This window comes from Spermophilus citellus, assembly GCF_964194105.1.
Source record: "Spermophilus citellus genome assembly, chromosome: 6".
In the NCBI taxonomy this organism is placed as follows: domain Eukaryota; kingdom Metazoa; phylum Chordata; class Mammalia; order Rodentia; family Sciuridae; genus Spermophilus; species Spermophilus citellus.
Window position 1 is genome coordinate 21,037,049 of NC_138187.1, and position 11,122 is coordinate 21,048,170.

Consider the following 11,122-nt stretch of genomic DNA (forward strand, 5'->3'; position numbering starts at 1 on the left):
CTGTCTAAAAGTATCATTTGAAGAAAAGACAGCGATCGGTAAACCTAGACTGACAAATAATTATATTTATGGGGACTTAAAACCTAATACTAGATCAGTAATTAAGATGGGACTTTCCCATAACAAGCCAGTCATTTCTGCAAAACCTCCACAGATACCCCACTGTCCAAATAGTTCTACAATTGAAATTGGCACCTTTCCTAAATGGATGGATTGTGTAAATACCTTTCCTATACAACATAAGGTGTCTAAAGCTAGTGGGTATATTTTAGACTGGTCTCCAAAAATTGATAAGAGACAATTACGAAGAAATTCTGCTATGACACCTGCAGGATTTGTTAGTAATATTTTCACTTATAGTGAAGGAGGTGTTCAAAAAGATATTTGGCGTTTAATTGCTGCCTCAGAATATTTACATTTTACAGATAAACCTTTACCAAAATTTGTTGGCAAGAACTGTAAAGAGGGATCTTGCTATGGCTTAAGAGCCTGTGTCCAATCTCCTTATGTTTTAATTATTGGAAATGTAAAAGTTAGATGGATAGATGACAGATATATTTTTACTTGTAATAAGTGCAACCTAACTAATTGTATTTCTAGGTATAATGGAGGAAAAGGAGTGCTGATACTTCATCAGCCCTCTTTTGTTTTATTACCTGCTAATATTTCAGAGCCATGGTATGCTGATGCTGGTTTACAAGTCTTGCAGCAAATTCATGCCCAGCTAACAAGACCTAAGCGTGCTATTGGAGTCATAATTGTTGGAGTTTTAGCACTGGTCTCTTTTATTGCCTCAACTGTCTCTGCATCTCTGACATTGTCTCAGAATATTCAGCATGCAAAATTTCTTAATAATTTAGCTCATAATACTTCCAAGGCTCTGCGTAATCAAGTAAATATTGATGAAAGGATTGAGACTAAATTAAACGCCTTAGAGGCGACTGTTATAAACATAGGTAATGAACTTTCAGCCTTAAAATTTAAGGAAAGGCTTAAATGCCATGCTAATTATAAGTATGTATGTGTTACAGCTGCCAAGTACAATGCTTCTCTCTGGGATTGGGAGAAGGTTAAAAACCATTTACTAGGTATTTGGCAAAATAGTAATAATAGCTTGGATATTCTGGAACTTCATCACCATATCCAAGACATTCAAAATAATAGAGCTGATTTTTCAGATCCTTCTTCTTTGGCTAACCAAATATTGAAGGAGTTAAATGGATTCAACCCTGGAAATATTCTTAAACACTCTGCTTGGTACATTATTGGATTATTCTCTTTGCTGTTAATTCTCTTTTGTATTGTAACCATAGGATGGCGATTCTTCCAATCAAGAATCCAAGAACTTCAGAGAGTGAACCGCCGCCTCATTGTTAAGAAAAGAAAGGGGGAATATGTGGAGAGCCATTCTGACACGTGATTGGGTGACTCCCGTTAAGGGCCTGAGGCGCTCTGGCTGTGTCGGAGCTTTCCCGACCCTTTCCTGATGAGAGAGCCCATCCGTGTGGGGGTGTGCCTGACCACTGACCCTGGAGACCCAATCACTGACCCTGACCTTGGAGTGCATCCCCCCCTCAACCTTCATTGGATGGAATTCTCCCCTGAATCTCTTGTCCCCCAAATAAAAGGCTATTCCCAGGCGTGTTCGCTCTCTCTCTCTCCTGCTAGCCCAGAGTAATCCTCGCTGCCCTGCTGGGCGGCTGGAGGCGGGAACCAGGGAGGCGAGCCATCTCGGACCTAGCAATGTAAAATAAGGTACTGGTTGTGTGTTTTATTTCGATCTCTTCTAACTAACTTAATGCCTAGAACCTCATTAATGAAACCACTGCGCAGGCCGCGTGGTAGAAGACTCCTTGCCCTTTCTAGCCTGACCCTGTGGGAAATGAGTCTCCCTTCTTCTTCCTGCTCTTTGTTCCCTGTCCTAACCCCCCTTCATTACTGAGGACCAGCTCTGGAGCACTACGGACCTCTTGACTCTAGAGTAGAAGACGAGGACAGGAGAGGCTGGGAGCTTGGGGGTTCCTGCTGCTCTAGTGCTCCAGACCACGAGGATGATGGCCCTCTTCCCTTTCCTTAATGTGGCCCAGAGGTACATGGTGACTTGTAAGGAACCCAAGAAAATGTGAAGCTACCAGGCATGATGGCACATGCTAGTAAGCCCAGCCACTCACAAAGCTAAGGCAGGAGGATTGTAAGTTTGGATCCAGCCTTAGCAACTTAGCAAGAACGTGTCTCAAAATAAAAGGGCTGAGGGTATAGCTCAGTGGTAGAGCACTCCTGAGTTCAATCCCCAGTACAAAAATAAGTGAAGCTGGCTGGCAGACGGGAGGTCTGCTGTTGCTAGCCTCATGGGAGAAAGCAACGGGATTTTCTGTGATCAAATAAATATTCTTCCTCCTTATCCATGTCTCTGGGCCTTCCTTCTGTAGACCTCCTTTCCCTGCCCAGACAGGGCATGTGGGTGCTGAGGGTGCAAGGGGCAGGGCCCTACTTGGCCCCAGTGGGATTTAGTTAGTGTCAGGTGTCCTACTGCTTCCAACAGAGCCTCTTGTTGGACACATCATATTTTATTCTTGAGGTCATGGGTCAGGTTTGTGCCCACGCTCCCCCTGCAGTGGCTCCCCATGACACCACTCAGAGCTGCCAGCAGAAGTTGAGCTTGCAGCCTGCCATCTTTTCAGCGTAGTGGGCATCAAAGCGTTCATTCTGGGCCACAGTAAAGATGGATTTCCAGTCCCCTGTCACGCCTGGGGAAAGAAAGAAGGAGGCCTAAGTCACACCCACACAGGTGACCCCAAATGGAGGCTGCTTCCACACTCCCTTCTCCAGACACACACCTTTCCTCATGAAGGCAGAAATACTGTGGTCCATTATCTCAGTTGGTATGGTGCTGTAGTTAGTCATGGGATTCTTCTTCATCTCCTTGAAGGATGTGTGCTGGACGATGTGATCCACCGTCTCCTCTGACAGGGAGCGCCCCAGAAACTCCAGGATCTTTTTAATCTCCCTTTTGGGGTTCTGAAGCAAGATACAGGTTCTTCAGAGGGGGTTTGGACTACTTACAGTGAAAACACAAGGGAAGTCCCCTCTCCGGTATCACAAGGGGGGAGCTGGCCCCTTCCACTTGGAAACCTCCCAGCCCTAACTCTTCACTCTGGGCCTCTTTCCCTGGAGCAAAAAGACTAGCTCTCAGCCTTAGGGTCCTGGAGTGAACCCTGCTTGGTGCCTTAGGAGAGAGGGCAGGGACAGTCTTTTAGAACTGTGGCCCCAGGTGTGGCGCAGCCCTGGACAGGGAGACATGAAAACAACAAACAGCTGATCTGATCCAGGCACTAGGAGAGAGGGCTGAGCTGGGCTGGCTCTGTGGTTCCAGGCCAGGAAGGCAGTGTGAGCAATCCTGGGCTGGGTGGGCCAGCCAAAGGGGAGGTCAGATCCCCTGAGGTTCCTGCCCCCTGGGTGGAACATAGATGGAGTGGTAGCGGGGAGAATCTCACCTCCTTCAGGTCTTCATAGAAGAGGTAGAGCACCGGGTGGGTGCGGCTCAGCTCCCACCACTCCTGCACGTGCTGGTACCACGACCCATAGGACACTGGGGAAGGGGATGCCACCCGGTTGGTCTGAGTTTTTTTTAATATTTTTAGTTGTAGATGGACACAAGACCTTTATTTTATTTATTTTTTATGTGGTGCTAAGAATCAAATCCAGTGCCTCACATGTGCTAGGCAAGTACTCTACCACTGAGCCACAACTCCAGCCCTGTTATAAGTTTTAGGTGGGCTTCCTAAACTCCAGCCCTCTCCTTCCTCCAGGTTGGGGGCCCACCTTGTCCATCCATGAACTTCTCCAGGAAGCTGTCCCAGGTGCCAGGGTCAGGGTGCACCTTGGCCATTTTGTAGAAGTTGTAATAGGAGACAGCCACGTCCTTTGCATTGCGGGCAACATAGATCACCTGCAGGGACAGACGACACCCACTGCCAGCTACACCAACCCACACACACACCCCAGGACTGCCTGCCCCCCAGTGCCTGTCCCTCTCACAGCACCTATAGGGGGTCCCCTCTCGGCTTGACAAGGGAACACGCTGAGGCCTTGAGGCTGACTTGCTGGAAACCTCAGGGATGGCTACGGCAGCTAGGATCTGAACTCAGCTTTGATGGGAGACTCCTGGCTGGTCCCTGAAGCCATACTTCATCCTAATCTGACCCCTGGGATTCCACCACACACCCAGATGGAGAACAAGGCAGGCAGGGACCCTCCAGCCCCTCTGTGAGCCTCTGAGCACCAGGCTCCCCTGCCCTCGGGTCTGCACTGAAGAGTCTCGCTCTCCTCCTCGTCTTGGCCCTGCCACAGTGAGGGCACGTGGCCCTCCCACTTGTGCAGAGACAAAGCTTGAAGACACTTTCCCTGCAGAACAGAACCAAAGCTGGAATGGCCTAGTGACCTCCACTGCCACTCACCTTGACCTTCTGATCCAGCAGACTCTGGGGAATCAGGTCCAGGGGCAAGTGTGTCTTAATGAGCCGAGGGGCGGGTGTATCTTTCAAAGTTTCCAGACCTAAGGTGTGGGCAGGGGAACTTGTGGTGAGCTGGAGCCCCGTCTTCCTAATACTACCTGCCCCAGCACCCTGCTACTCACCTGAGGGAACCCCTGGGCCTTTGAACTCAAGGAAGGGCACCCGTACAAAGATGGGGGCCCGATGACACTTCTCTAGGTCACCACTCTGGTAGATCATGTCCACTATCTCGCTTACCCATGTGGTACCTGTAAGAGGGAAGAAAACCCTGTGATCGGGGTGGAGGGCCTGGTCCTGCTGACCAAGGTCAGGGTTGCAGCCCCAGTGGGGGGGCAGGGTGGCCCTCCTCACTTACCAGACTTGGGGTAGGTGCTGATGAGCAGGTCATCGGGCCAGGCCTGGAAGCTCTGAAGTGGCTCCACCATCTCTGCAAAGTACTTGATGAGTGGGACCCCCTTCACACTGACCAGTGGAGGGCGGGAGGTGTCCGAGACCAGCTCCATGCTGCTGAGTCAGGGGCCAGCACCTGCTCTGCTTCTCTGAATCCCTTCACAAAACAGCATTTGCTGAATGGTTGCTTTGAGATACTGAAGCTTCAGGAGGTCCTATGATTTGCCCAAACTCATTAAGCTAGTAAGTGGCAGTTGGGACTGGAAATGAGGTCTAACTCCAATACAGTGGTTTACAGGTCATGCTACACCTTCTTCTTACCTGCAGAACTTTCCATGACCCCAGTGCCCAGCCACAGCCCAGAACAATGTAAGCAATTCTAGGGCTGAAGTCCTGATACTTGAGTTTGGAAGCATTCCAGCTTGCATTTCGAAATACTATTGTGGCCCGCCCATTCTAACTTCTTACCCGTAGGCTTTTTTCTGTTAGTACATCCTGCCTAAATCTAATGGGCTCCTCTTCATGCTATTCCCCTTTTTTGAGCTCCTTGGGCCCTTCATATTCAAAAACATCCCAGGCCAATTGACCTGGGATCCCACTTGCCCACCCAAGCTCCATCTTGCTTCCAGAACCAACTCAGGTAATCGGGTAACAGAACTTGCCTCAGGGCCAGTCTTTTATGAAAATGAGTAAAATTCAATGACTCTGCAGATGAGGGCAGGGAGACTGTCCAGGCTGGAGTTCCCCTCTTGAGGTGGAAATAACAGGGAGGCAGAGGTTTCTGTCGAGTGATAAAAGAGGTGCCTAATCAAGCACTAAGAACTGGCCGGCACTTGGAAGATGTTGGAGTCAGCACCTGGGCAGGGCAAGGGTGGTCTGGCCCAGTCAACCCCAAACTGGACTTACTTGATCTCTCAGTCTCCTGGCCTTGTGGCTTCCTGGGCATGCAGTGGCTCTGTGTTGGTGCTATGTGGGGATCACAGAGCTTCTCTCTGAGCTAAAGGTTTTCTAGTTTCAAAATGAGGAGCAAACGCTGGGACTGGCTGTCCTCCCAGAATTCAGGGTGAGGTTTCAGGCAGGGGGGAAGTCTGTGTTACCCTGTTATCATGAAGCTGGAACTGGCTGTCCTCCAGAGAGGAAAGGGTGAGGTCTGGGATGAGGGACCTCTTGCTAAGAACTATCTGAAACTCAAGATGTGGGTTTACCATATAGCAAACAAACAAAGTGAAATGAGGAGAAATGGCCCCATGGGCTGGATGTTTTTTCAGCTGTAATCTGGTCCTAACCTCCTTCCCTTCACAGTTGAGCAACAGTCAGCTTTTTCTAATTGACCAAGTCAAGGGAGGAAAGGGGAGAGAAAAGATGGGGTGCAGGGCCACTCACCTTTCTTCCGGCTCCAGGCCAATCTCAAGACACCACAGGCTCAGACCAGAGCAGCCACAGGCATTCCAGAACTGCAGGCTCTAACAACAGGGCAAGTCTAGAATACTGGGTGGGCAGGGCCAAAGGACTGGGGGCGGAGCAGAGCAAGGAGGGCTGTTTTTGAGGCAGCATGAGATAGGAAAGACAAGGATGCCAGAGCCTAGTAGTCCCCTGCTTCATGGCTCCTGTGGGACCTCAGGAACATGGCTCATGGCTGATGGAGCTTGAAGGGGGCTCCAGGGACAGAGGGACATGAAGAGATTAGGCTAGAGAGCCACAGAGATCCATGTAAGGGAACTCCCCCCCTCCTCCTCAGCCTTTCTCTTGCTGTTTGCATTAAAATCCAGGGCTTACTCACTAAAGATGCATCGCACTAAAGCATAAAGTGATTTCCTAGTAGCACACTACTTAAACCAGGAGCAAGAAGAGCCGCTTGCTCAGTGTGATCTTGAAGAACACGGTTTTGAAAGTAACTTCTCTGTTCAAATCCCTGTAATTTCACAAGTCTCCTCGACACAGAATTGAGAAAGCACTATACCTTTGGGGTCTCTTGGAAGGTTGCCAGAAAAGGAGGAAGAAGTATCAGAGCAGCCAAAGACCAGTGCTTGTACTGAGGCTACCAGAGATGACCTCCCCACCCCACAAAAAAAAAAAAAAAAAAAATCAGAGATGCCTTCTAAAACTATTATGTAATTTTGTGATTTGGCTTCATTTTGGTTTTTGGAAAGTACCTGTGCTTGGTCTTGTACATTTAAAGTTAATTTAATTTTTTTTAACAAGAAAGAGTTTGAGAAAGAACTTTTCATTTCATAAGCCCTGTGACTAATGTTTTATTTTTCATAACTGAGAGATTGCTTCTGTAAGTACACAGCCATGTTGAAAATGTTCACCATGATGTTGAAATAGAATAGGAACTTAAGAAGAAACAGCTGATTTAAAATATATACCAGTTTTCCCTTCTATTGTTAAAAGTAGGCTGACAACAGATCATTAGGTAAAGAAGAAATCAGATGACTATGGACTTTCCTGAGATAAAAGGATCCTTGAGAAACAAATTACTACATAGAATTTGACAAATGGCTCAAGTGAATGTTTACTCCTAAACACAGGATGTTCTAAAGCCTATTGTTTGGAGTATTTATGTTAAGCTTTCTTAAAAATTATTATCTTTTGAAATCCAGCATACTCTTTTTTTTAAGCTTTGTTGTTTCAATTTTTTTGCTTTATTTTTACTATTTTTTTGTTTTATTTCTTAACTTGTTCTAATTAGTTATACATGACAGTAGAATGCATTTTGACATATTGAAGCTTCATCATTTCTATTATGATTTTTCATGGTGAAAATCTGGTATTAGGTAGGCATGCTCTGTACCTGTATAGTACCACTCCAAAGGCAAAGAACCATGACTGAGAAAACTTAGATATCGGGAATGTAGACTGAAGCATGTAAATCCCCATATCATAGAAGCTATTTTGATACTGCTTTTCTAATTAAAATTCATGTCTGCCTGGTTTTTGAATGTTAATGCCTGGCTCACTAGTCATTGCCTCAATCAGTTTCCTTCTTGCCTCACCAACAATACTTTCGCTTGCATACACTAGTATGCTACCATATAAAGGGAAAAATATATTAGAGATAGTCTATGTTTTATATATAGGTTTATGTGTTAGTGGGGATGTTTCTACTGTGCTGTTTATACAAAATAAAGAATTCTATGTTGAGGCAAAAAAAAAATTCAGTCTATCTGGACACTGGAGGTCAGGAGGCTCGGAGTCGTGGATGTGAATGTGTGCTGTATGTTCTCTGTGCCAAGCCGGGCAAAATCTCCAAGCAGGAAAGACACTGGACATATGGTTGGGCCAATGGGTTCTCCTCCCATTTCTATTCCCCTCACCCAAACCTCCCCACAGACATCAGAAGTTACCCTTAACTCAAAATATTTTATTGAATCAAATAAAAATTGTCCAGTATGGTTGTGGCCACTGGGAGACAGAAAAATCATAGGATCAGGGTTGGGGAGGCTGAGGATCAGGTGTCCAGCATGTCTGTCCAGTGTTCCTATGGAGATAAGAGCTTGGTCAAAGGCAGCCTAGGGGATAGAGGTGGATGAAGAGAGTGGGGGCCAGAATCACCTCTCACCTCTTCTAATTCTGAGCCATCCTCTTCCTCCTCAGTGCCCATCCGGCACAGCCGGATCAGGTCTCCCCAAAGCAGTGAGTTCTCACAGCTGCCAAGGGTGCAGTTGGTAGGAGATGATACAGAGTCAAGCTTCTCAAGCCCCCTGCAGCCCTGGCCGTGGGTCGCCAAGGAATCATCTGCCTCAGCCTGGATTGGACCACTGGGCACCCTCTCCCCAGAGCTAGGCCAGGCTGGGAAAGAGGATAGCACTCACCTAGGACATTGGCCCTCTAGGGGCAGAAGCTGCCCTGGCTCTTCCTGAAGGAACTCCTCTGCCAGGCAGATCACATGGGTCTTTAGGGGACAGCCAGGGTGAGGGCAACACAGGGGACTGTCTTCATCCTGTCAGAGGTAGCAAAGGAAGGAAAGGAAGACTGGAAGTAAGCTATTTATTATTGAGAGATCAGAAGCCAGGCCTCTATCTGTTAACTTGTTAAGTATTGATTGATCACCTACTCTGTGCTAAGTGAGTGAATAAGAGTTGCCCTCCTGGAGTTTAGTGTGAAGAGTGGGGAAGCTGATTAGGAAATAATAAAAAATAGCATGTGAGACAATAATAAGAATTAAGGGCAAAAGTGGGCCCTACAAGGTGGCCAACACCTGTAATCCAAGTAACTAGGAGGCTGAGGTAGGAGGACGATCACATGTACTTAGCCCATCTAGACAACTTTGGGAGACTGCACAATTAAAAAAAAAAAAAAACAGAAAGGGCTGGGGATGTATTGGGTTTAATCTACTATACCATAACAAATAAATAAAAAGGGGGGGGGAGAACTTAAGAGCTTTTTGTTTGTTTGTTTTTGGTTTCGGTACCGGGGATTGAACCCAGAGACGCTTAATACTGAGCCACATCCCTAGCCTTTTTATCTTTATTTTTATTTATTTACTTTTATGTGGTGCTGAGGATCAAACCCAGGGCTTCATGCATGAAAGGTAAGCACTCTACCACTGAGCCACAACCCAGCCCCCTAGCCCTTTTTATTTTAAGACAGAGTCTTGCTAAATTGCTGAGGCTAGTTTTAACTTGCAATCCTCCTGCCTCAGCCTCCGGAGCTGCTGGAATTACAGGTGTGCACCACTGCGTCCAGCTCAGAAAAAGCTATAATTTTAGATGGAGAGGAAAGGCCTCACTGAGTTGGTGGCACATGGTCAACTCTGAAGGTCTAGAACTGGACTTTCCACTCAAAGGGAAATGACCAGGGCCCTAGATTAGTAGTGAGGGGTCCAGGAACCATGCACATACTTTGCGTGGCAGAGCTGCAAATCAATGCGTCAATTGCGTGTCTGTTCAACAAATCCAAATCTTCTGAACCCCAGTCCTGCCCCTACTTGGCGCGGATCTCACCTCAAGGGTGCGGGCGCAGAGAGTGCAACAGGATTGTGCGCCCGGGTCCTTTTCACGCTCCCTGTCTACAACAGGCCCAGCGCAGCGCTTCGGAAGCTGGGCCCGGGGAGGCGGTGGGCCGAAGGCCAGCGGCACATGTGGTGGCGGGGGAGGGCAGAGATCCTGGCGGAAGTCCTGGCGCAACCAGCGCAGTGTGAGCGGGAGACGCGCCCAGGGTGGCGCGCGCAGCATGTGTGCAAGCACTCGCAGGTGGAAGGCGAAGGTTGCCTCGCCTCGCAAGCGCGGCCCCACGTGTGACAGGCGACGCGAGGCTTGCGGGTGCTGCCAGGCCCACTCGAACTGCGGGCGGGAAAGACAAGAGCGTTGGGGCGGCCGAGACTGCAGTCGCATGGTGACACTGCGAGCTCATTCATCTGTCCACCACCCAACTGTCTTTCTTACCCGAAGGGCGGCCACCGCAGATGGGAAGCCGTGCACGATAAGCACCATCTCCCTGGGGAGGAAAACAAGCGCGCGGCCTGTGAGCCCCCAACCCACACACACCCCACGTGATGCTGAATCCCTAACCATTGTACGCTTCCAGTCCCACCAAGGGCCATCCTCACACGAGCTTCAAGCCTAGCGACGAGGCTCCCCTCCCTTCCTGCAGGTGCATGCCCTCACACCTGCCAACCTCAGGCCCCTCATCCAGTCGCAAGGACTTAACAGTCCTTGGGTCCTCTCTCTCTCTAGGATCTGTTCTGTCTCAGAACTTGCTCACCAAGTCCCCGACCACTTAGCAGCCAAGCCCTAGACCCCCAGATGCACCGGGCTCGGTCTCCCGGCCCCGCCCTTCGGGGTAGCCCCACCCAGTTACTGGGCCTGCCCGCCACCACAGGCCTGCCCCGCCCCTATTATCCTGCCTCTGCCCAGCCGGGTCCTCTTCTTCCCAGAAGCCAGCCCTGAGACCCGCCGCCCTACCAGGGCCCTCTCCCGCTGGTCCTCCAGGCCCCGCCTTTTTTGCGACCGCCGTTATGCTGCAGGACCCGACGAGCGGGGTTGACCGTGAACCCCACGTAGACGCGGCCCCGATGCCGAGGGTTCAGGCAGTAGAGCAGGTAGACACCGAAGAAACGCTCCGGCCTTGCTTCGCTCCCCGTGGGACCCATCGGGACGTTGTAGGTCAGGGGCCGAAGCTGGGGGTGAGTTCTGTAACCGCGAACCACGGGGAGGGCTGGGTAGCTAGGACTGCAACGTGCTTGTTTCGGGGACAGCGAGGCACCTTTGAGCCCG

At 49.2% G+C, this 11,122-nt stretch overlaps 3 protein-coding genes across 4 annotated transcripts in view; all 3 read right to left on the minus strand.

Annotated features, from left to right (window-relative positions):
* LOC308651752 (sulfotransferase 1A1-like) overlaps positions 1 to 5,680 on the minus strand; it is a gene marked incomplete at its 3' end in the record, with an annotated part of 235,386 nt that extends 229,706 nt beyond the window's left edge. Inside the window, exon 1 of the mRNA XM_081299222.1 lies at positions 5,566 to 5,680. The remainder of the gene's footprint in view (positions 1 to 5,565) is intronic.
* LOC308651750 (sulfotransferase 1A1) lies at positions 2,547 to 6,405 on the minus strand. Of its 2 annotated transcripts, none has more exons than XM_081299220.1 (8): positions 6,288 to 6,405; positions 4,870 to 5,061; positions 4,637 to 4,762; positions 4,458 to 4,555; positions 3,823 to 3,949; positions 3,495 to 3,589; positions 2,838 to 3,018; positions 2,547 to 2,747 (listed from the first exon to the last, which is right to left on the minus strand). In XM_081299220.1, exons 2-8 carry the CDS (start codon positions 5,015 to 5,017, stop codon positions 2,635 to 2,637), a joined length of 888 nt encoding a protein of 295 aa, XP_081155346.1. In that variant the 5' UTR covers positions 5,018 to 5,061; positions 6,288 to 6,405; the 3' UTR covers positions 2,547 to 2,634. The 2 variants fall into 2 exon arrangements, with proteins under 2 accessions (XP_081155346.1, XP_081155345.1); XM_081299219.1 differs by lacking the exon at positions 6,288 to 6,405 and adding an exon at positions 5,567 to 5,690.
* A 1,837-nt stretch (positions 6,406 to 8,242) lies between these two features.
* Positions 8,243 to 10,998, minus strand: SLX1A (SLX1 homolog A, structure-specific endonuclease subunit; the record flags this gene model as incomplete). The annotated part of the gene is made up of 6 exons (XM_081296899.1): positions 8,243 to 8,385; positions 8,467 to 8,554; positions 8,720 to 8,847; positions 9,851 to 10,189; positions 10,292 to 10,343; positions 10,811 to 10,998. 6 exons carry the CDS (start codon positions 10,996 to 10,998, stop codon positions 8,356 to 8,358), a joined length of 825 nt encoding a protein of 274 aa, XP_081153025.1. The 3' UTR covers positions 8,243 to 8,355.
* Between the last annotated feature and the right edge of the window lie 124 nt (positions 10,999 to 11,122).